At 39.5% G+C, this 25,771-nt stretch overlaps 2 protein-coding genes and 1 long non-coding RNA gene across 4 annotated transcripts; all 3 read left to right on the forward strand.

Annotated features, from left to right (window-relative positions):
- Window positions 1–6,828: 6,828 nt before the first annotated feature.
- LOC132143094 (5-hydroxytryptamine receptor 1F-like) lies at window positions 6,829–8,091 on the forward strand. Its single transcript, XM_059553247.1, has one exon. It carries the CDS (start codon window positions 6,829–6,831, stop codon window positions 7,945–7,947), a length of 1,119 nt encoding a protein of 372 aa, XP_059409230.1. The 3' UTR covers window positions 7,948–8,091.
- LOC132143095 (5-hydroxytryptamine receptor 1F-like) lies at window positions 8,091–10,289 on the forward strand. The gene has a single exon (XM_059553248.1). The coding sequence runs from the start codon at window positions 8,110–8,112 to the stop codon at window positions 8,938–8,940; it is 831 nt and encodes a 276-aa protein (XP_059409231.1). The 5' UTR covers window positions 8,091–8,109; the 3' UTR covers window positions 8,941–10,289.
- Window positions 10,290–10,390: 101 nt separating this feature from the next.
- Window positions 10,391–11,513, forward strand: LOC132143096 (uncharacterized). Of its 2 annotated transcripts, none has more exons than XR_009434188.1 (3): window positions 10,391–10,461; window positions 10,604–10,925; window positions 11,390–11,513. It is a non-coding gene; the product is annotated as an uncharacterized LOC132143096 (long non-coding RNA). The 2 variants fall into 2 exon arrangements; XR_009434189.1 differs by lacking the exon at window positions 11,390–11,513 and having other exon boundaries at window positions 10,604–10,710; window positions 10,838–10,900.
- Window positions 11,514–25,771: the final 14,258 nt, after the last annotated feature.

A 25,771-nucleotide genomic window follows, 5' to 3' on the forward strand; every position in this document is an offset into this window, starting at 1 on the left:
GAACTATTTCTTTAAGTCTCTAATAAATCATGAATCGGTTAGTCGTGACTACAGTGCTTCGGCTCGCACGCCTCCGCCAAACGGTTTGGATCAGACTCCGAGTAATGAATGTGAGAGAGAAAGAGAATAGAGTGGACTGTGGAAGCACACAGCTGGAGCAGAGAAGTGACACTTCTGTTCAGTGTTTCAAGTGCAGGTCAGTTTCATCTGTAAATATGCTGTTGGAGTTTTTTCTTTGTTTACTTAGTCAAGCAGCAGCAGGACATTGTTCACACTCACTCAAAAAACTGTATAAACGACATCATTATTATTTATTGTATTGTTACAGTAGTAATTTAGCAGACAAATAATAATATTTTATCATAGGTTTAGGGGGAGCTAGTGCAGACAAAAACACAACCCTTAGGAAAATGTATGTATCCTATGGTATGGCACTAACGTGATTTAACCATGGAATTTGTAGTAAAAATAAATACAAGTGGTAATTAATTTGCCAAAAAAACAAAAATGCACTTACAAAACATGGTAAAAGTCAAATAATAATCTTCAGTATTAAAGTCATGAAAGGATGGATGGATAATGGAAGTGAAGGTGCAGTTCAGGAGAGAACTCTTGATATCTTTTTTGATATCTTGAAAGGATTGAAATCTTTTTCATGTCAGGTCCATACACAGAATAGGGCTGTCTATGTTTCAGAATGTGTTGTGGGCGTACGAGTGTGAGATTTCCCAGCCTAATTTTTTTTCCCAGTCCGCCCCTCGTGGAAATTAATGGTGCAGACATGCGGTTTCATTTACTACACATATTTCTACTGAAGCTTGCAGTGTTTTCCAGCCTCTGCCGCCTCAATATATGACTACATGAACACAAATATAATCTACTCTAGAACTGCTCTGAACTTCATGAGCATTTGACTTATTTTGAGAAACTATCATCATATACAAAGAGACAGCAGTGTTTCAAAAAGACACCAATGTTTCAGGAGTTTAGTACACAGAATAGGACACATGCTTATTAGATAACCATATTTGAGTTGATGTATATGCTTTTATTTTTTTATTAATTATTTTCCCCCAAACCATTGTTAGATGCAGTGTTTCCTGTAGTTATGCAAAGATCTGGTTTCAAAAACAGTATCCATAAACTATTACTTTTGAAATCTGCATTGAACTTTAGATCAATCTCGAAGTAAAAGGCAATATAAAGTCTGATTGTGTAGTGGATGTGTTCAAATGTGATCATCTTAATTTAAGTGATGAAGGATGGTGAAAGTCTGACAGCATTGAACACTACTTAAAGGTTAAACCTGCATGGTGTAAAATGGTTGAAGATGATTAACAGTTGCAAATAAACATTCATTAGAAATTTAGAAAAGTAATCAAAAAGTACTCAAAAGTAATTAGTCACATTACTTTATTAAAGTAATTAAAAAAGTTACACTACTATTACATTTTAAATAGCATTAATATTGATGACCTGAGGGTGAGTACAGTTTCATTATTCCTTTAAAGGAATATCAATGCAACCAGGCTGACTCCAGCCTTGAAGTGCGATCACCAGTCAATCACCCAGAAGGCTTTTTGGAACAGTCAGTGCTGGACGTTTGAGAAGGACAGATCTTCAGTCATTCTGCATCTGGCAATGTGTTCTGATATCTCTCCGTGACAGTCTGTTGTTGTTTGCTCTCTGAAGCAGAGATTGCAAAAAATCGCATAACCTCTCGAGACATGTTGCATAAGACTTATGTAGCCTACTCCAAGGCAAAGTTCTTTATTTTGGTTAAAAATGAGCGAGTGCTGAGTGAAATCCCAACTTCCAGTTACATCAGACCTTGGGATGAATAGAAGTTAATGTGTAAAACTTTCTTTTGAGGGAACTGGAAGTCAGTGTAGCTATACTTCAAATTGATGCTCTTTCATTTTTTTATGCACACCCCATTTTATTTTGAATAATCCATTGCTATTAAAAAAAAGGTTTCTTTATTCTTTAATCTAAATGTAATAACTTGCTCTTCTTATAAAATGACTTTCCTTTTCCATTGACGTCAATGTGAATAGCCAAATGCCAGCTTCTGCATTAAACTAGTGTAGCGCATGGCCACGAGAAGCTGTGTTTTTGTTGCTTCTGTCCTCAAACCTTTTTTCCATTACCTTCAAGCCACCTGTTTGAATTTGGGCCTGCTAGGATGAATTTGTGCATTTGGCTGGGATTCCTGTAATTTTTCTTGTGTTATGTGTTGGTAAATATTGCTGTTTATTGCTAAATACTTTTATATGTATTGTATTGTGCTTTGTTGCAGTCATTTAGTAAAAAGGTGGAAAATATAAGAAAAATTTATTTTACTGAGTCTCTATTAAATGTAAAACGCCTGTCTTATTGGCAAAGGCAATTGGATAAACTTTGCCCTGCATGTCTGTAATAGTGGGAATAAAGTATTTAACAGGTAATTTATAAGCCTATAATTGAAATTGGATGCTGTGTCCGTGTGTCCTGTTGTGTTGGATGTTGTATTGTACTTAGCAGACTGGCAGATCAACTGCTACATGTGCAGCTCATATTGTCACCATGCTCAAATCTGTGGCTCACTCTCAAGACATATGAAGACACCTACTGTACAGTAGGTTCAATATGATTAGGGTTATGGGTAGGTGTGTAGGCTTAGGCTTTAGGGACAGAGACAATAAGGTTCAAATCAGGCAGCATCCATTTATGATTTTAACAAATATACACTAACAATGTTGTTATTGCATACTGTTTAATAATTTGCTATAAACACAGTTTGGTACAATAGCATCTTACACTACTTGTACTAAGTGTAAATGGCATCCATCTACTATTTACATTTAGTGCCTAGTTTACTGATTGCAAATAATGTGCTTGGCTAAATTCTAGTTATATATTTCCCAGCCCCAACAGACAAGCAGTTGGGTATTTTCCATGAGCGTTATTCCGACTCTGAAAAGTGATAAGAGATGGTGGGGTGCCAGTATGAAATCAAAATTGACCCTATTTACTTTTTAATATACAGTTCTGGTGTTATTATGCATGATTCATTTGCTTCGGAATCTTTTATCAGAATGTAATAACTTGCTCTTGCTCTGAAATAACTTTCCTTTTCGGCTGTTTTCATTAATCCATTTATTTTTCAACCCCTCCCCTCAAACTACCTGGCTTCATTCTGATTTGAATAACAACAATTTCTCATGAGCCAATCCAATCAAAAATAGATAAAATAAAGTCTCGCGTAGGGCGTAATTCACTGAATTTCCTGTTTCATCTGGAAATACGTCACGTGGTTTTCACATTAAATATTATAAACCTTCATTTAGAGCCGAACCGAATAATTCCCACATTTTCACATGTGTGTTTTCTGAATGATCATATTTGTTTACTTGTTTCTGATTTGCTATTTTATACTGGAAACATGTGTCAAGGCTGATGAAGCTGCAGTATCAACAAAACAGTGACGAATCTGCTGCACCATATTAGAGCTCAGTGAAATGACAGTCAATTGTGAGACGTTCCAACGCTTGTATATTCACTGAAACTACTCGCAATTACCTTTGGTCTTTTGAGATTCTCTGAGGATGGGAATTGCCATCTAGCAGGTAACCCAGGCATGGATTTAAAAGTCTTCAAGGCATATCAGATAGGTAAATAGTTTTAATAGAGTGTAAATCAAGAAATTATTGGTGTGAGATATATAGTCCCTATTGATGCACACCTAGAATGGATCCTGTGATTTGTTTTCTTTAGTAGAATATGCATTTTTATATTGCGTATTATTTGGAAATAAATATTTTTTTTCTACATACTCAAGAAATTACTGATTAATAGTACAGCAAGTAAATAGTCTTTAAATGCATGAAGGCGAAGAAAGTCAGATGAGGATCAAAATCAAAGTGAATTTGTACATTATTAAGCAACTGCTGTACGTATGACTGCTAATCTTATATTCAGTTTAACCTATGCTTTGTTTATTAAGCATTGTAACTGCATGAAGGTTGTTCCACAAGGTATTCAGCATAATTCTAAAGCCTCTTAAGATACCTTATTTGGTCCTGATTCCAAAGGCAGTTTCACCTGCAATCCCAGAATGCATTATGAGGCCAGTAAAAACAAGTGGTCATGATTAGCTGAGGTGCATTTGCCAAAAGCATTGTTAGCCGACTATGATCAATATTAGTTCTGTTGTTAGCTGTGTATATTTCAGCAGCTTAGTGTTTTTTTTTTTCTGAAACGCTGTGAGGTTGAAACTACAGCTCTCGATCTGTGGTGAGGAGCATACCCATATAGATGTGTAATGTATGACACACGTTGTCCAACATCAAGAGTAATATTACCAAATATGTTACTTGTGAGACAAAATAGAACTTTCATACATGTACATTCTCTGGGTAGATTTGTCAGAGTTCTGTCACTTTGATCTTGTTTATTATTGATTGATAAAGATAAAAAGGGAAGTAAATGTTATATATGCAACTTTATTATATCAAAATATACATGCATGTTTATATGTACAGTTTGGTCATTTGTTTATTATATACTGATTATCGGTGCCGATATTAAGCATTTTTATGGTTATCGGTATCAGTCATAAAATCATCTAAAAGCATTTAAAGAAAGTTTTTGTCACGGCAATTGTTATCCTTAATTTTCATTTTTACACCAGACATACACAGTATATCAGTTCAAAATATCAGTCATTGGTCTACCATGTATTGGCAGGTTTTAGATCGCATATACATATACATGACATATGTCCAAAGCTAAACCCCAAAAATACAGTGAACCCTGTTGAACTCAGTTTTGGAATCAAGTGTGAAAGCAACATGCTAATACTAGAGTCTGTTAGAATCAATTTCGAATGGAGGATTTTATGCATGCTGTGTGAGGAATGCTACCTGTATGATGTATAAAGTTGGTGCCTATGAAAAGTATTTTAAATAGGTCAGTAAAAAAAAAAAAAAAAGGAAGGCAGCTCGCTACTTTTGGAACAGTCCCACAGTTTATAGACGGAGCAATGTAAAGCTGTTTTTATAGTGCTAATCTTAAAAATATCAATAGAGGGCAGAGTGCTAATAAACAACCTGATTAGCACAGTCTTATCCTGTTCTAACGAACTGTAGGAAGTGAGAAATGTGGCTGGCAGGAGAAAATAGCTCGCTGGGATGATCTGAAGATCACACTGACTAGCATGGTTTAGGATTGAGAAAGACAGGGTTGCCATCTATTCCCAGTTTTTAAGCAGTCAACATGCTCACTAGTGTGTTTCCACTGCACTGTGAAAAATGAATCACCAAAACTTGTGTGGAGCATATTAGATTGACTGGGTGGCTCCAACGTCTCTCAGTGTTATCAGCATCTTACTGCCAGGCCAGATTACAGCTTCACCGGCAGTGACGCAAATAGTAAACATTTTAAAATGCTTTCATCTGGCTTGGCATGCATAAGCATAAATCCTATTACCCCAAAGAGAAAACTAAAAAGTGATAAGTACCTTTTAAGTAATGTAACCAGAATATTTTTAACCATGCCGTGTAATGCTAAAAACCATCTTGTGCTCATATGATGTGGTAAATTTGGACAAGGGGGCGAGCAAACAAAATTACCACCTTAAGAACTGCATAGCAAACTGTATCAAATACACTGCCGGAGTTTACATTTGAAATTGACTTACCTCAAACATACTGGGGCAAACGCTCAGCAATGGCCACTAAATGGCCACATTCAGATGATTTAATTTGTCCACTAACAATGTCCAACAGTGAACATCAGATAAAAACTCTGTATTTTTTCTCAACTTAAAATGCTATATTGTGTTTAATAGGAAAGTTCACACAAAAATGAAAAATATGAATTTATACTCACCCTCATGTCATTCCAATCGTGTGAAACCTTTGTTCATCTTCAGAGCAGATGGACTATTTTAACAATGTCCTTACTACGTTTCTGGGTCTTATATATGGTAGTTCCCTTGCTGTCTGTGCATTGTCAGAAACCTTTCAGATTTCTCAAAAAATATCTTAACTTGTGTTCTGAAGATGAATGAAAGTCTTACAGGTTTGGAACAACATGAGGGTGAGTAATTAATGACAGAATTTTTCTTTTTGGGTGAATTATCCCTTAAATATAGTTTTTTAACATTTATGAAGTAGAAAGGCCAAGATTGTATTTTATTAAAAATGGATTAAATAATTTTCACACCATGAATGTTGAAATTATTTGTTTATTCTTGGTGCTAATGTGATTTTAGTTTTAAATGTAATATTTCACATTTCTATTGGATTAAGATTTCATAGTTTAAGATTAAACGTCTGCAACAAAGTTTGAACAATAAATCAGATGCATTTATACCATTTGAAAATAAATGATAAAGACTAGCACCCCAAATTATATGGCATATAGTTGCTGTTAAAAAGGGGGGAAAGAGTTAAACAATAATATTGTAGATAATATAAAAAATTATTGAATTAATACTTATTAAAAGCATGTTTACATGTCAGTTTTACTATGATCTTCTTATAAATACAATCGGTTTTGAAATCTGTCTGCTAGACTCATTTCTAAAAATAAACCACATGGGAAATAAATTCAAGAAATACCCATCAAAATAATGAGGTTATAGAAAACAAATTCTCTAGAGTTGTGTCATGGTTTGACTGATTTAAGACTTGTGTTGGTATTAACGTTTTTAATTTCACACTTCATGATATCAATGTAAATTACAAAGTCAATGTGTATTCTTTTTTCTAATGGAAATGAGTTTTGCTCTTGCTCATACTTTTTCTTTATCCATCCCTTACAGGCCACAACCATACATTCACCATGGACCCCATTAACTGCTCATCAGTGGATCTCTCTGATGTTCTGGCCAGCAAGATGAGTCCCAGTAAGATCCTCCTCTCCCTGACCCTCTCCTTCCTGGCTGTGGCAACCACCGCCATCAACTCCATGGTCATCACTGCCATCCTGATCACCCGCAAACTCCACCAACCAGCCAACTACCTCATCTGTTCGCTGGCTGTGACGGACCTTCTAGTAGCTGTTCTGGTGATGCCTGTCAGCATTGTGTACATTGCAGAAGAGACGTGGGTTCTCGGTCCGATCGTGTGTCACCTTTGGTTGGGTGTCGACGTTACATGCTGCACTTGCTCAATTTTACACCTAGCCGCCATTGCGCTTGATCGATACCGTGCCATTACAGATGCCGTGGCCTATTCCCAGAAACGCACATATAAAAGAGCAATCATAACCATTTTGGCCCTTTGGACACTGTCTGTGCTGGTGTCTCTACCACCTTTAGTGTGGAGGAAATTTCCTGTGGAACACAAGGATGGGGAAAGGGAAGTCATGGACTGCTTGATTGAGCACGACCATGTGGCTTTCACTGTCTACTCCACTTTTGGAGCATTCTATATTCCACTGACCCTCATTTTGGTTCTTTACTACAAGATCTACAAGGCGGCGGAGATGCTGCGTAACCGTCGAGGGAGCAGCCGTTTAGTCAAACAGACAGTGAACAGCGTCATGATTTCTGGAATGAGCTCCGATAAAGACATCGCCCTCAGTCCTGACTCATTCTGTCCAGTCGAGAAGTCATTTTCAGATCCGTCGACAGATGGGGAAAGGGTGCGTTTTACTTCTTCTTCTTCAGGTAATCTCATCAAGGTCCGCAGGAACCCTGGGGCCAGGGAGAGACGGGCGGCTTTGACATTAGGACTAATCTTGGGAGCCTTTGTGGTTTGTTGGTTGCCGTTCTTCCTGAAGGAGGTGATTGTGAATATTTGCCCGAACTGCAGCACTTCCGCTGTACTTGCAGATTTCCTCACCTGGCTCGGGTACCTCAATTCCCTCATCAATCCGTTAATATACACCATCTTTAATGAGGACTTTAAGAAAGCATTTAAAAGACTCCTGCCCCTCTGCTGCAGCAATATCCTGTGAAACTGACTGGGAGGTAAAGAAAAATATGTGGTTTTAAGAGACATAACTTGCAAATAACAATGACAATCCTGTCTTACTCTAAATCACTGGACTTCTGCAAGAAAGATCCTCCTCTCCCTGAACCTCTCATTCCTGGCTGTGGCAACCACCGCCATCAATTCCATGGTCATCACTGCCATCCTGATCACCCGCAAACTCCACCAACCAGCCAACTACCTCATCTGTTCGCTGGCTGTGACGGACCTTCTAGTAGCTGTTCTGGTGATGCCTGTCAGCATTGTGTACATTGCAGAAGAGACGTGGGTTCTCGGTCCGATCGTGTGTCAACTTTGTTTGGGTGTCGACGTTACATGCTGCACTTGCTCAATTTTACACCTAGCCGCCATTGCGCTTGATCGATACCGCGCCATTACAGATGCCGTGGCCTATTCCCAGAAACACACATATAAAAGAACAATCATAACCATTTTGGCCCTTTGGACACTGTCTGTGCTGGTGTCTCTACCACCTTTAGTGTGGAGGAAATTCCCTGTGGAACACAAGGATGGGGAAAGGGAAGTCATGGACTGCTTGATTGAGCTCGACGATGTGGCTTTCACTGTCTACTCCACTTTTGGAGCATTCTATATTCCACTGACCCTCATTTTGGTTCTTTACTACAAGATCTACAAGGCGGCGGAGATGCTGCGTAACCGTCGAGGGTGCAGCCGTTTAGTCAAACAGAGGATCACAGGGGCCAGGGAGAGATGGGCGGCTTTGACATTAGGACTAATCTTGGGAGCCTTTGTGGTTTGTCGGCTGCCGTTCTTCCTGAAGGAGGTGATTGTGAATATTTGCCCAAACTGCAGCACTTCCGCTGTACTCGCAGATTTCCTCACCTGGCTCTGGTACCTCAATTCCATCATCAAGCTGTTAATATACACCATCTTTAATGAGGACTTTAAGAAAGCATTTAAAAGACTGCTGCCCCTCTGCTGCAGCAATATCCTGTGAAACTGACTGGGAGGGAAAGAAAAATACATGGTTTTAAGAGACATAACTTGCAAATAACAATGACAATCCTGTAATACTCTAAATCACTGGACTTCTGCAAGAATGACATCTTTCAGAGATTGTTTATCAGTGGTTCTCAACCCGTGGGCCACATGCAGCCCGTCACAAATTCAAAAGTGGCCCACCATGCTGAACATTTACGAAAATTATGAAAAGTATGAAAATAACTTTCAGTTTTACAATTCATTTTAGTTTTTACATTAATATAAGAATGTCCTTAACAAATATAAGCTATAATGTTTTTCATATATTATTTTCAGACATGAGCAGACCTGTACGCACTTAATTAACGTAATGCATTTAACAAACACTTTGGCAGAATTCAGTTCATATAGTCATCAGCAGCCATTAGTATCAGTACAATTGAGCATCAGAATGGACACATTTGTTATTAAGGGAGAAAAACGAAATGCCAGCAAAGAAACACATACAACAAGAGTAGTCACAGCAGTGAAAGAAGGAGAGTGATGGACTTTCGGCATCAACTTTCAGTTTGCTCTGCCGCCACTCACTTGAAGATGTTCAGCTTGTCTTTTTCCTCCCCTTCTCCCAGAACAGCTTATAGACCCTACTACATTTTTCTAGCTATATTAAAATAGTTGTTTTTAATGTAATGGCAAAGTGATTATCTTTCGTTTCGTTTTTTTATTAGGTTAATTTAGAAAAAACGTTTGGAGCATTTTTTGGTCGTTAAATATAAGTTTTAGTTTTTTTAAGTAACGACCAATCGGCCAGCGGCAGAAAGTGAGCTGATCATACCCTATGTTTGATCAATATAGCCTTCTCAAATTATCACGACTTATCCAAAATAAAATCTATAGATATAAAACAGTTCAAGAATATAACAATGTTTTACATTAAACCTAGATAAATGTGCGCTATATCTAATATTTTGTGTGGAGAGTGCGCTTTGTGTGACAGAGGCGCCAGCGTGATCACTTGTGTTTTTTTCAGTGGATATACCATAATTTTTGCTCATAAAGGTGAGAGTAATACATAATTCGTAACTGTATAGGGTTTACTTTTATTTGTGTGCACTCACAATATAAACAAAACATTGTGCTTCTATAAAAAAAAGAAAACAAACACAATGTGCTTTCTGCAGTCTCGTCTTGAACAGGAACGCTTACAAAAATGAACCGAAACTCAATGAATAGGCTACATGCCTCACATACATGATAAATATATCTATAGAAAGCTTTTAATTAATCCTTAACAAAATAAAACAAATCAAAAACAAAAACTCTTATTATAATCATAATCCATAAAGATGTACTTCTCTCTAAAGGCGCGTCTAATGGAGACAGGGGTAGCTGCAGCCTGGAGCAATGGGCGTGCCGAAAGGTAGGGCGTGGCAAAAGGTTTCTCATTGGTGAAAGGAGTTTTACTGTGCTGGCCAATCAGCAGTAAATATACATTTAAGTAATTTCCTTAGACAAGGTGGCGGCGATAAGACGTGAGGTAATTATTCATCGTTTATACGTTCATCTATACTTTATATACCACAAATATGTAAATTAAGATAAGTTTGTTACATTACGATCATAATTTTTCCTTTGCATTTATCTTGCAGCTTTAGTAATCAGTTTATTGTCGTTGACAGACATATGTACAGTGAGACAAAACAATGACCGCACTGACGGCGAATCCTTCAGAGATGATAGTTTATATCTGCGTCCTTTTTGTACAATAGAGAACAGAATACATCCTGTAAGTATAATAATTATTACCACCTCTGCTATTACAACTGTACTATGATCAATTCACAATCTATGTAGACGATTAGACAAAATAAAAAAAAACTCTAATTTAGAGTTTGTTTCTACCTTTCTGCCAGGTGTCCAACTAATGCAGAGTATATTCAAGCTGCCAACACACTGGTTTTGAGGAACCCTTTCCAGAGAAATATAGAAAGAAATGACTGTGTAAGATAAATTGTTTTTAAACCATTGATTCATCTCTATCAACATAATCACACACAATATTGTATTAACAAGATGTTGTAATCTTTATTTGCTGGAAAATGACAATAAGTCAAGTTTGTGTTTTAAGCACATCTGACACATCCCTAAACCTGAAATGTAAAGCAGAACGTGCTCCACTTGCAGGTTATTGTAGAATATGTAAGCACACTGCCATATGCATAATTTATTTTTGCACTGTTAATCAATTTTACATTTTCACTTAGTGCAGGTTAATGTAAGGAAGACACTGTACTACTAAATCCTTTTTGTATGTACTCCACTTCTTCACTGCCTGACCATCATCTTAATGTTTATGAAGTACAAAATTTTTTTTTATATCTAAAGCACCTTGTTCAGTAAGTATTTAGATGTTTTTCATATCTGTCACGGTCTAAGCATGATCTGTTTCTGTTGTTCTTATGAAGGAAACTTGTGTTGGGGAGGATTCAATGTCTGTTGAGGCACTTGTAAATGTGCTACAGAGTGAGTATCAGAAACACATCCAGACACATGGACTGTCAAAGACCACACGACAGGAACATTCTCTTGCTGAGAAAGCACGGAAGGAATGTCTGTGGAAGATCAAAAAATACACATACTTCAGGACACCTGCTGGAGTGAGTATATTAAAGAAAAAAACTCATCAACTGTAAAATATCTTGTTTCAAATCTTTTCAGGTAATATTTTATTCTTCTGTACCTTTTTAGCCCATCTGTTAAAAAGTTAAAGCAATAGTTTTAGAAAACAATGTAAGATTTATCAGTGTATACAAGAACATGAAGCTTCTGACATTAGCTTCTGATTGTTTCTGCAGTTCTGCAGTGTATGTACACTGTCTGAGCCAAAGAGAATGGAACAGAATCTGATGAATCTGAAAAGTGTTTTCTTTTTTTTTCTCGTTATTATTATTATTATTATTATTATTATTATTGTTGTTGTTATTATTCTTTATTTTATGAAAGGGGGACCCGGCTGTCAAATGGCAATCATAGTTCGAGGGCTCAGTGTGGTGACAGAAGATGGAACAGATGTGTGTCAGTGCACCAGCCTTGATGAAGCCTTCATAACAGCCTTGTGGATGTATTCTGTTTTCAACATTGCATATCCACCACACCTGAGAAAAACACTGACCTTCAGAGGCACATTGTCAACATTAGAAGATGGAGACAAGCACTGTCAGTAACTTCACTCTGAATGATTAGCCTCTTGTATTAGATCTTCATGCCTTCACTGTACCATTACCCAAAGTGCACTTGAAGGACATTCACTCTTTTGAAGTTAACCCAACATGTTGGAGTTGTACATGCACATTAACCAAATAGCTTGCTCTATTCTTTTTCTATTCTATCTGTTTTCTTTTTATTTATTATATTATTTAAAAAGCCCTTGCTACGTGTACTGTGTTAAACTAACTGAGACTTGTTATAGCTCTTATATATCATTGCTCTTTTTGTTGTTTTTGATTGCTTCAACTCTGACCTCATTTGTAAGTCGATTTGAATAAAAGCGTCTGCTAAATGAATAAATGTAAATATTAGTATAACCTGTGGTAAAGATGAGTGCCAGTCAACTTTTTTCTGATTCCATTCTTTTAGAAACCATGCACAGGAATTTCATGCTGTCAGTCTCTGTTTCCCTGGGTGTCCACTAGTGGGCTCACTTCCCCTTAGGCACTTCACCATAGGCACTATAATTCCTCTAGTCTGGTCCTGTCTTCACAGTAATTGCACTCCAGTTAATTGCACCAGGTGCAGGCAATCTATTGTCATTAGCCTCCTTATAAATACCTGTCTCCTGTATGGAGTCCTTACCCTTCGTGTTACCAGTGTTCTCATCTCCCGAGACTTACCCTTGCCTTCTCGTCCTCCGAGTTCCCGTTCCCGTTCCCGTTCCTTTCCTACCGTTTCCCTTTTTTGTTTTGTTTGTCTCCTTGGACTGTTGATTTGGATTACCCTCATTTGTTTAATAAATTTACCTGCAATTGGATCTCTCCCTCTCCTTGTGTTTCTCTGGTCGCGAATCGTCACAGAAGGACTCCATCAAAGAGGATCCAGCGGTATGTCTAACCATAGTTCCTTCCCAGTCACCGAGCGGGTGAGGAATGGGTTTGAGGGTACCCGCCTGGTAGTGTTCCGTGGAACCAGGGGAGGTGGCTCAGGAGGGAGTAGTCGAGAGGAGGTCCGGCAGCGATCTCCACTGTGGCCTCCCGTTGACCCGGGGTTCGGCTGGGAGCCGCCGTTTCCCCATTGTGGACAGAGAGGGGAGAGGAGGCGCAAATCGGCTGAGCCAGCGCCGCTGTGTAAGATGGCCGTCAACCCAGCGCCGCTACGCAGCATGGCCACCAACCCCGCACCACGAGGCAAGATGGAAGTCAGCCCCACACCACAGCACAAGATGGCCACCAGCTCAGCGCCACGAGGCAACATGGCCGCCAACCCAGCACCACGAGGCAACATGGCCGCCAACCCAGCACCACAGCACAAGATGGCCGCCAGCTCAGCGCCACGAAACAAGATGGCCACCAGCCCAGCTCCACAGCACAAGATGGCCGCCAAAACAGCTCCACGAGGCAAGATGGACGCCAGCACAACGCCACAGCACAAGGTGGTCACCAGTCCAGCGCCACCGTGCAAGATGGCCACCAGCTCAGCGCCAACACCCAAGATGGCCGCAGAGACGTTTTTGGATTATTTCTCCATGCTGTCAAAGATCCTAGAGATTCCCAGAACTGTTCACGTCACGTCTGCTGAGCCAGCACCACAGTATAAGATGGCCACCAACCCAGCGCCGCTGCGCAACATGGCCGTTAGCCCAGAGCCACTGCAGAGGATGGCAGTTACAGTGGCCTTTCCTGAGTTGAGTCAGGTTCCCGTTGACCCTCCGGAGTTGAGTCAGGTTCCGAATGACCTTCCAGAGTCGAGTCATATTCCGGTTGACCCTCCAGAGTCGAGTCAGGTGTTCATGGACCCTCCAGAGTCAGGGTTAGTCACCGTCAACCTTCCAGAGTCAGGGTTAGTTACCGTTGACCTTCCAGAGTCAGGGCTAGTTCCTGTCGACCTTCCAGAGTCGAGTCAAATTCCAGTTGACTGTCCAGAGTCAAGTCAGGCTCCTGTTGACCATCCAGAGTCGAGTCACGTTCCAGTTGATTCCCCAGAATCAGGTCAGATTCCTGTTGACCTTCCAGAGTCGAGTCAGGTGCCCATTGACTTTCCAGAGTTGAGTCAGGTTCCGGTTGACCCTCCAGAGTCGAGTCAGGTGCTCGTGGACCCTCCAAAGTCAAGTCAGGTGCTCATGGACCCTCCAGAGTCAGGGTTAGTCACCGTCGACCCTCCAGAGTCAGGGTTAGTCACCGTTGACCTTCCAGAGTCAGGGCTAGTTCTTGTTGACCTTCCAGAGTCGAGTCACGTTCCAGTTGATTCCCCAGAATCAAGTCAGATTCCTGTTGACCTTCCAGAGTCAGGGTTAGTCACCGTCGACCTTCCAGAGTCAAGGTTAGTCACCGTTGACCCTCCAGAGTCAGGGCTAGTTCTTGTTGACCTTCCAGAGTCGAGTCAGGTGACCGTTGAATTTTCAGAGTTGAGTCAGGTTCCGGTTGACCCTCCAGAGTCTAGTCAGGTGCTCGTGGACCCTCCAGAGTCAGGGTTAGTCACCGTTGACCTTCCTGAGTCAGGGTTAGTCACCATTGACCTTCCAGAGTCAGGGTTAGTCACCTTTGACCTTCCAGAGTCAGGACTAGTCACCATGGACTTTCCAGAGACAAGGCTAGTCACCGTTGACCTTTCAGAGTCAAGTCAAGTCACTGGTGATCTTCAAGGACAGAGTCAAGTCACTGGTGATCTTCAAGGACAGAGTCAAGTCACTGGTGATCTTCAAGGACAGAGTCAAGTCACTGGTGATCTTCAAGGACAGAGTCAAGTCACTGGTGATCTTCAAGGACTGAGTGAAGTCACTGGTGATCTTCAAGGACAGAGTCAAGTCACTGGTGATCTTCAAGGACAGAGTCAAGTCACTGGTGATCTTCAAGGACTGAGTGAAGTCACTGGTGATCTTCAAGGACAGAGTCAAGTCACTGGTGATCTTCAAGGACTGAGTGAAGTCACTGGTGATCTTCAAGGACTGAGTGAAGTCACTGGTGATCTTCAAGGACTGAGTCAAGTCACTGGTGATTTTCAAGGACTGAGTCAAGTCACCGGTGATTTTCAAGGACTGAGTCAAGTCACCGGTGATCTTCAAGGACTGAGTCAAGTCACCGGTGATCTTCAAGGACTGAGTCAAGGTACCGGTGATCTTCAAGGACTGAGTCAAGTCAACGGTGATCATTAAGGACTGAGTCAAGTCACCGGTGATCTTCAAGGACTGAGTCAAGTCACCGGTGATCTTCATGAACAAATGCAAGTCACCAATAATCTTCATGAGCAGAGTCAAGTCAGCACCGATCCTCTGGAATCCAGTATAAACACCATAGGATTACCAGAGTTTCCTCCTCCCATTGGTCTGGCCGCACGGATGTGGTGGTCTTCTGCTCCGCCCTGGGGGGTTTCCGCCCTGACCACATGGTTGTGGTGGATTTCTGCTCCGCCCTGGTGGGTTTCCGCCCTGACCACACGGCTGTGGTGGTCTTCTGCTCCACCCTGGGGTATTCCGGCCTCGACCACAAAGATGTGGTGATCTTCTGTTCCGCCCTGGGGGGCATCCATCCCGACCACACGGCTGTGTTGGTCTTCTGCTCCGCCCTGGGGGGTTTCCGCCCTGACCACACGGTTGTGGTGGTCTTCTGCTCCACCCTGGGGGATTCCGGCCTCGACCACGAGGATGTGGTGGTCTTCTGCTCCGCCCTGGGGGGCTTCTGCCCTGACCACACGGTTGTGGTGGTCTTCTGCTCCGCCCTGGGGGGCTTCCACCTTGACCACATGGTGGTGGTGGTCTTCTGCTCCATCCTTAGGGACTCCGGTCTCGACCACGAGGAAGTGGTGGTCTTCTGCTCCGCCCTGGGGGGGCTTCCGCCCTGACCACACAGTTGTGGTGGTCTTCTGCTCCACCCTAGTGGGCATCACGTGATGTCCTTCATGGACTTATGTTTTTTTTTGTTTTTTTTTGTCTGTGTCCTCCTTTGGACCTGACCCTCCGTCCCTCCCCCTGATCCTCCGCCGGTCCACCTCCCTCCTGGGTTTCTAGTCTGTGTCTGTCTAGCCCCGTCTAGCCTCCGTCCCTCCCCCTGATCCTCCTCCAGTCCACCACCCTCCTGGACTCCTTGTTTTGTGTTGCACTTCTCATGTCTCTGTCTCCCCATTTTACCTGGTTGTCTTGTCTCTGTCTCCCCATTTTACCTGATTGCCCTGTCTCTGTCTCCCCATTTTACCTGGTTGTCTTGTCTCGGTCTCCCCATTCTACCTGGTCCTCTTGTCTCTGTTTTACCATGTCATCTGGCCCTCCGTCCCTCCCCCTAGTCCTCCACCGCTCCACCTCCCTCCTAGTCTCTTTGTCTGTTGGTTTTCCCTTGGTTTCGAGTGGAGCATCTGGCAGCTGCTCCGTGGAGAAGGGGGTAATGTCACGCTGTCAGTCTCTGTTTCCCTGGGTGTCCACTAGTGGGCTCACTTCCCCTTAGGCACTTCACCATAGGCACTATAATTCCTCTAGTCTGGTCCTGTCTTCACAGTAATTGCACTCCAGTTAATTGCACCAGGTGCAGGCAATCTATTGTCATTAGCCTCCTTATAAATACCTGTCTTTCCCTGTTGTTTGTATGGAGTCCTTACCCTTTGTGTTACCAGTATTCTCGTCTCCCGAGACTTACCCTTGCCTTCTCTTCCTCCGAGTTCCCGTTCCTTTCCTTCCGGTTCCCTCTTTTGTTTTGTTTGTCTCCTTGGACTGTTGGTTTGGATTACCCTCATTTGTTTAATAAATTTATCTGCGATTCGATCTCTCCCTCTCCTTGTGTTTCTCTGGTCGCGAATCGTCACAAGGAAACATATGTACTTTTGGTACTCAGTGAATAGTCAGTAGTACAGTTGTATTATAATATAATGGAGAAGGGTCTGGCTGCAGACTTGCACTCTCAGACACTTGCGCTTCTTTTTTTTATTTGATATGTTATTCTACTTATTGGTTACTTCTTGTTTGAATCTCTCAACATTTGTTTTTCTCTTGTGTAGGTATGGTTGACTGGAAGTCTGTCAGTCCAGATGTGAGGAAGACACACAGAGTGGAGCTGGAGCTCAGCAGATGTGTGATGCTGTAGATACTGTGGTCTTGGAAAGAAAGGCATCTTCACAGCTTTCTATTCAGACAAAGAGTTTGCTGGATTCTGTTCTATGGACTGCTACTACAGAATGAATTAATGAATGAGTGGTTTATCTATCTATCTATCTATCTATCTATCTATCTATCTATCTATCTATCTATCTATCTATCTATCTTATCTATCTTTATTTGAATTGGTGACTGAAACTGAAAGCTAAATGTTTTAGTGGATAAAGCTGTGTCTGTTTGCTTAATTGGTTAATGTTACTTAAAACAAGGTTACTAAACTACTTACTAATTTTTCTCTATCAGGCAAAACCTAGTTTTCTAGTGTAACACTACAATAAAGTTTCATTTGTTGACTGATGTATTAACTAACATTAACTATGAGCAATACATTTGATACAGTATTTATTAAACTTTGTTAGTTAATAAAAATACAACTGTACGTTGTTTATTCTTGTTAGTTCACTAATGTTAACAAATACAGCTGACTTTAAATGACTTTAACTTAAGAGCAGCAAGTGCGACTAACCGTGTTAAGAGACATTTGTATTCTCAAAAATAATTGTAATCTGTTTTTGATTATTGATAAACTAAGACCTAAAAGGGCGGTGGTGATTACATCGGTAAGCCGTTTTGATGGTACTTTCGAAAGTAATTTAAAATAATATTATTTACATCATTAACGCTGTTTTTACATTGGATGAATTTCAATTGGTTTTATAGGATTATGTGTTTAATTTATCGCTTTCTATTAATCTATAGGCCAATAGCGATTAAGAGTATGGCTCGCCTTGAGGCGGAACAGACAGTTTTCGCTAAACCTTTTGCCACGCCACCTACCTTTCTTTCCACCAATGAGAAACCTTTCGACATGCACACCTTTTGCCACGCCCATTGCTCCAGGCTGCAGTTACCCCTACTTGGTCTAATGAAGAAATGGTCAGGATCGGCAACTTCATCCTTGTGACACAGACTCAGAAAACACTAGTTTATTAGCAAATAGTTCAAATATCTCCTTACTATTTCCCCCTCACACATTCATGGTAATTACTTTTGCAGGAGCATTGCGGTAAGCTTTAGCTTAATGCGTGCATTTGAATGCATAACTGTTCATCTGTGATGATGGCACATCAATATTTGATATTAATTTGGATCAACATAGGCTACATTTGTGAACGCACATTTTCTGCAATGTCACGCATCAAGTCATGCTTCCGTGCGTCCATACAGACTGCAACTTACAATCACAACTTAATTGTGCTGTTACTCCTTTCGAGACAAATTTCACAAAATTGGTCAGCTCCCAACAGCATCAGGAGTTTTATTAATGGCGAGTATAATTTTTTTTCAATGAATGTAAATTATTATATTTCACAATATTTAGGCTATAAAAGGCTATTATAAATCTGGTGGGTTTGTATCAGTGACATAATATGTAAATGATATGCGTGCGGCCTGTGAGACTTGCACTTGGACCATAGTGCGGCCTAGTGGAAAAAAAGGTTGAGAACCACTGGTTTATATAGTGCTGTGGGACATAAGTGCATGGAAAAAAAACAACCCATCTGCTCCACTTAAAGATTTCAGTGTTTGCTGGTTAGCATGGTCCAGTTGCCCCTACTGATATATTGTACACCATCTGGTTCCCAAAATAATATTTCTTCATTAACAGCCATTTGAAAGTTACTGTGTATACTGACAAAATACAATTTTTGAAACATATAAATCTTAAAAATTATTGTATATTACATTAAATGTTTTGTTGGTGACCATTATTTGGGGGATAGATCACACAAAAATTAAAATTATTTCATTACTCACCCCCATACCCGTAAGACTTTTGTTCATCTTCAGAACACATTACAATATTTTTTGTTTGTAATATTACAACTTTCTGATAGCTATAGAACTAGCACATTCAAGGCCCAGAAAGGTGGTAAAGACATTGTTAAAATAGTCCATGTAACATCAGTGGTTCAACTGTAAATTTATGAAGCTACGAGAATACTTTTTGTGCAAAAAGAAAATAAAAATAATGACTTCATTTAACAATTTCTTCTCTTCCGCTTAACATTAAGATTGAACCACTGATGTCACATGGACTATTTTAAAAATGGCTTTACCACCTTTCTGGGCCTTGAATGTGTTAGTTCTGTAGCTGTCAGAAGGCTCTCAGATTTCATCAAAAATATCGTAATTTGTGTTCTGAAGATAAACAAAGGTCTTACAGGTTTGGAATGCCATGTGGCTGAGTAATTAATGGCAGAATTTTCATTTTGGGGTGAGCTCTCCCTTTAAAACTGTGAAAAGTGTGAATGCCTTTACAGTGCAGATATAGTGAAGGCCTTTGGATTGCATCTCCATGTTTTTTTCATGATGTCATTTTCCTCTTGCTCCTGAGTAATTTTTGTGTCCTTCAAGTGGAATTGGAAATATCATAATTAAGAGTTTTGAGCACACAAATGAAAGAACAAAGCTGTATTTATGGGTGGGAAACTAGTAATTCTAAATGATACACAATTTGCAGTGGTGTTGGAAAAGGGGTGATTATTTAAAACATTCTGGAAACACTCTACTACAGATGCTATTATACACTAGTCAACATTTGAAGTGGATCAAAATCTTTCAGCAAATTTGGTCCTAAAACCTAAAAGCATTCTTGTCTTATATAGGGCGCCCTTTGTAAAGCGGCTCACGCTGAAAATAACAGCAACATTTTGTCACATTTAGCTTCAAACAATGTTTAAAAAACTGGTATGAATTTTTGACGGCACTTTTAAGCACATTTATAACAATATTTGTCAACTTAGAGATATTTTAAATAGTTAAATATAAATATTAAATGTTACACCTAAATGTTATGTTTTAAAAAAAATGTAAATCTAAATGTAAAATCTAAATGTTAAATATAAATATACATTTTAAATATAAATTTAAATGTTAAATATAAATGTTAAATCTAAATCTAAATCTAAATGTTAAATCTAAATCTAAATGTTAAATCTAAATCTAAATGTTAAATCTAAATGTTAAATCTAAATCTAAATGTTAAATCTAAATGTTAAATCTAAATGTTAGATCTAAATGTTAAATCTAAATCTAAATGTTAAATCTAAATCTAAATGTTAAATCTAAATCTAAATGTTAAATCTAAATGTTAAATCTAAATCTAAATGTTAAATCTAAATGTTAAATCTAAATCTAAATGTTAAATCTAAATGTTAAATCTAAATCTAAATGTTAAATCTAAATGTTAAATGTTAAATATAAATGTTAAATATAAATGTTAAATCTAAATCTAAATCTAAATGTTAAATCTAAATGTTAAATCTAAATCTAAATGTTTAATCTAAATCTAAATCTAAATGTTAAATCTAAATGTTAAATCTAAATGTTAAATCTAAATCTAAATGTTTAATCTAAATGTTAAATCTAAATCTAAATGTAAAATCTAAATGTTAAATCTAAATCTAAATGTTGAATCTAAATGTTTCGGTTGAAACTAAATATTTAGCTAATATGCAAATTCAAAATGCCGGAAGTGCCAAAATAAAAGCTCGATGAGGTCAGTGTCAAATAAGTAACGAATAAAAACCATCTCATCCGAGGAAATTGACTCTTGGACATGGATTATCGTGATAATGACTAACTAAAATAATAAACATGTTTGGAGAAACTGTATTTGAAGAGTATGCTAGTGTCACTTTTATGAAAAGGTTTGCATGCTTAACTGCCAGCAAGAGCCTATGCTCTCGGCTAACGCCCATTCGTTGGACATTTTGAACAACAGTAGCGTCAATAGTTACCGTACCTGGTCAGGGGCGGGCAGGGAAATAGGCTCTTGCGGCCATTTAAGCATGCGAACATGACAGAGAGTGAAGACATGATGAGTGATACAGTCTATCGTGAGGACATAACATTCAGTCAAAGTGAGACCCCTCGTGGCTGGCTATTATGGCTACAGGTCATCATAAGCCCCACACTTTTCATAAAAGTGACACTAGCCTCTAACTTTTCAAATACAGTTTCTCCAAATTTGGTTATTATTTTAGGTACCGTATTTTTCGGACTATAAGTTGCACCTGAGTATAAGTCGCATCAGTCCAAAAATACGTCATGATGAGGAAAAAAAACATATATAAGTTGCACTGGACTATAAATCGCATTTATTTAGACCCAAGAACCAAGAGAAAACATTAACGTCTACAGCCGCGAGAGGGCGCTATATGCTGCTTAGCTTGTAGGTGTACGTCTGTAGACTGCAAGACAGAGCCGTAACTTGAAAGAGGCGTAACTTGAAGTTGTCGAAATCTCACAGAATCAAGCGAGATGTCAAACGATAAGTTGTTGGCAATATGACCGCTTTCACAGAGGGGACAGAGTAGATTATTGATTACGTTTTTTAAGAGAATCAGGGGTTTTAGGCAGGATTTGATGTATAAGGTGTGTGTAGATATTAATGTTAGGGAACAATGTGAGTGATGTTTATGTTTAGTAGGAAAACATATTATCTGATCCACACTCCAGAACAGAAGAGGGCGGTATTGCACCAATAAGCTGGATGCCAACCACCGTTAAACTGGAAAGAAGACGAATACTCAGAATTTGTGCTCTGCATTTAACCCATCCGAAATGCACACACACAGAGCAGTGAACACACACACACACTGTGAACACACACCCAGAGCAGTGGGCAGCCATTTATGCTGCGGCGCCCGGGGAGCAGTTGGGGGTTCGATGCCTTGCTCAAGGGCACCTAAGTCGTGGTATTGAAGGTGGAGAGAGAACTGTACATGCACTCCCCCCACCTACAATTCCTGCCGGCCCGGGACTCGAACTCACAACCTTTCAATTGGGAGTCCGACTCTCTAACCATTAGGCCACGACTTCCCCCAATTCTCACAATGGTGAGAATATATTTTTTCATGAAATAATTATTTAAATTTAAGAGTACAAGTTATTTTCATACAGTGGTATTGATTTTGGAGTTAATAATCTATTAAATCTAAGGTGTAAAGTCTGCAACATATAAGCAAAAGGTGTAAAGACGCTATCCTCCGGTTTCACAGACAAGACTAATTGAGCCATGGCCTGATCCTGGCTTAATCTAAACCCTGTTTGTTACTTACATTAAAGTCCTTGCCAAAAGTTTTGAGAATTACATAAATATTGGAAATTGGAAAAGTTGCTGCTTAAGTTTTTATAATAGCAATTTGCATATACTCCAGAATGTTATGAAGAGTGATCAGATGAATTGCATAGTCCTTCTTTGCCATGAAAATTAACTTAATCCCAAAAAAACCTTTCCACTGCATTTCATTGCTGTCATTAAAGGACCTGCTGAGATCATTTCAGTAATCGTCTTGTTAACTCAGGTGAGAATGTTGACGAGCACAAGGCTGGAGATCATTATGTCAGGCTGATTGGGTTAGAATGGCAGACTTGACATGTTAAAAGGAGGGTGATGCTTGAAATCATTGTTCTTCCATTGTTAACCATGGTGACCTGCAAAGAAACGCGTGCAGCCATCATTGCGTTGCATAAAAATGGCTTCACAGGCAAGGATATTGTGGCTACTAAGATTGCACCTAAATCAACAATTTATAGGATCATCAAGAACTTCAAGGAAAGAGGTTCAATTCTTGTAAAGAAGGCTTCAGGGCGTCCAAGAAAGTCCAGCAAGCGCCAGGATCGTCTCCTAAAGAGGATTCAGCTGCGGGATCGGAGTGCCACCAGTGCAGAGCTTGCTCAGGAATGGCAGCAGGCAGGTGTGAGCGCATCTGCACGCACAGTGAGGCGAAGACTTTTGGAAGATGGCCTGGTGTCAAGAAGGGCAGCAAAGAATCCACTTCTCTCCAAAAAAAACATCAGGGACAGATTGATCTTCTGCAGAAAGTATAGTGAATGGACTGCTGAGGACTGGGACAAAGTCATATTCTCCGATGAAGCCCCTTTCTGATTTTTACATCTGGAAAGCATCTGGGCATCTGGAAAAAGGCTTGTCCGGAGAAGAAAAGGTGAGCGCTACCATCAGTCCTGTGTCATGCCAACAGTAAAGCATCCTGACACCATTCATGTGTGGGGTTGCTTCCCATCCAAAAACACAGCCATGAATAAAGAATGGTACCAAAACACCCTCCAACAGCAACTTCTTCCAACAATCCAACAACAGTTTGGTGAAGAACAATGCATTTTCCAGCACGATGGAGCACCGTGCCATAAGGCAAAAGTGATAACTAAGTGGGTAGGGGAACTAATATTTATGTAATTCTCAAAACTTTTTGCCACGACTGTATATCGCATATTTGTGATTGTGCTGTAAAAACACGTTTTATAATGAATAACTAACAGGGGAGCTCCATTAAGTACACGACTCAAAAGTGGATTTACATAAACCATATATACATCTTGAAGACTATTACTAAATTACTATTACTATTACTCTATCATCTGACAGGATAGTCTTTGATAAGTATTGTAGGTGAGCACATTTATCAGACATGAAACAGGCATCTGAGTTCACTCATTGTTGTCAACACCGCTTTAGATGAGTGTAAGTCATGTAATCAAACAAATCTAAGTACATACCGTAACTAAACACAGGTTATCTATTTTATTTGTCCATTTGCAATATTGATAATTTTAGGAACATTTGTGTTGGATAAAAAGTGAGTTACATCAGTTATTAACTCAACATGTAAATGCAGTATATCACAGATAAATCACAGAGGAGACTGACTCTTGTCTGGATGTTACAGGGACAGATGAGACACATGTGTATTTATCTGCTGCAGAGACACTGATGAAGGAATGCTGCCATCAAATGATTTGTGTTAGTACACTACAATCTTAAGTTGTATTTTATTTTAATTAATTTAATTTCAAACAACTATTACACCTCCTTTCTCATTCTTGATTTCTGTGCATTTGCTGCAGATCTTTTGTGGTGCAGCAGGACCTGCAAGGAAAGGTGAAAAAGAGGGAAAACCTGAAACAAAAGAATAATGTAATGACTTTGTGTATTGTGTATGTGTATTTTTGTTGGGCATAAAATGTCTGTAGACTGGTGTCTACAGACCACAGCATCATCCTGGAAATGATCGAGAGTCACAGATGAGACGCTCCATCACTCCAGCTCTTACGGTCTCATCAGGACCAGATGCTGCTGTGTTGTCTTCATCCTCAGTGACCCCAGAGCCAGTGAGAGCATCTAGAGAAAGACCACAAGACACTGAGGATTTGATTTTGGTAAAGTTTGTTCAGCTGGTTTATGTTTAAACAATGAAGGCTGACTTTCAGAAGCTTCAAAAGCATCATCAAAAAATGTGATGGAGCTTTTATCTGAAGTGATTGACAGTGCTCTTATTACAGGGGCCTACAATCCTCTGATCAACCTGGAGAAGAGAGCTGTGCTCAAGGACATACTGGTGTTCCTGTGGCTCAAGTGGTAGAGCATTGCGTTAGCATTGGAAGGTTATGGGTTCGAATACCAGGGAACACGTTAGATAAAAACTGTTAGTCTGAATGCACTGTAAGTCACTTTGGATAAATGTATAATTTATTTAAAAATTTGAACCACTTCAGTGGTTTAGCCCACTACAAAAGTAATAAATCAATGCATGTACTTGTAAATTCTGTGTAAATGTTTTTCAGGTAGTCGTGCTCATGGGGTGCAGGCACACAAAAGTTTGGAGCAGACACAGCAGCAGTCAGATTGTCCTGCACGTGTTCTTCTGCTCTAGCTTCAAGGTTGTGTGGCTCAGAGAGCCGTCATCAAGGTCTTCCTCATCCTGTTGCTCAATGACATCCCCGTTGAGAAGAGTGAGATTGTGAAGTGCAGCAGCAGAACTGTATCAGCTGTGTTCAGATCGCAGGAGGATGTTGGGTTCACCATCTGTAAATACTTGATTGTTAGAACAGTAAGTTTGAATGAAGCTTTGTATCATGGGTTGTTGACTTGTACATGTATGCATGATGCTAACTTTTATACATTATTTTAATAATTTAGACATGTTTTGTTGTCAGTAAATAACATGTAAATATTTTATCCATTCATGTATTAATTGCTTGACTGAAAATGGATGTATTCACATCGACTGCATTTATTTAACTAGTAAATATTCATGTATAGCGGTGTCACAAAAGAAAATACATTTGGCTTCTTTTACTAAAATGTCATTTTAAGAAAAAAAATTATATAATTATTGGTTGGCATTTATCATTGCATGGTAAGTGTTGGGGTGGGCAAAAGATGCAATTCATTATGGGGTAATGTTAATTTTCGAGTAGTAATACTTACATTTTTAGAGTGTCAAATCAACAGTCTTCTCCAAAGGTGAGATCTTCGAGCAGCTGATCGAAGTACCCTTTATGCAGATATCGCAGAGTCGCTGTGAGGTGTTTGTGCACCTGACCCTATTTTTTATTGTTATTGCCAAATTATTTCATAAAAGATCATGGTAAGACGGTTGTATCTAACAATAAACTATTATAATGCCATAAAACAGTAAATAAAAAAAAATCATGTTTTCATCATAGTATGAGATGCTATACAAGAAAA

The sequence above is a fragment of the Carassius carassius genome, chromosome 7 (genome assembly GCF_963082965.1).
Source record: "Carassius carassius chromosome 7, fCarCar2.1, whole genome shotgun sequence".
NCBI classification, from domain to species: domain Eukaryota; kingdom Metazoa; phylum Chordata; class Actinopteri; order Cypriniformes; family Cyprinidae; genus Carassius; species Carassius carassius.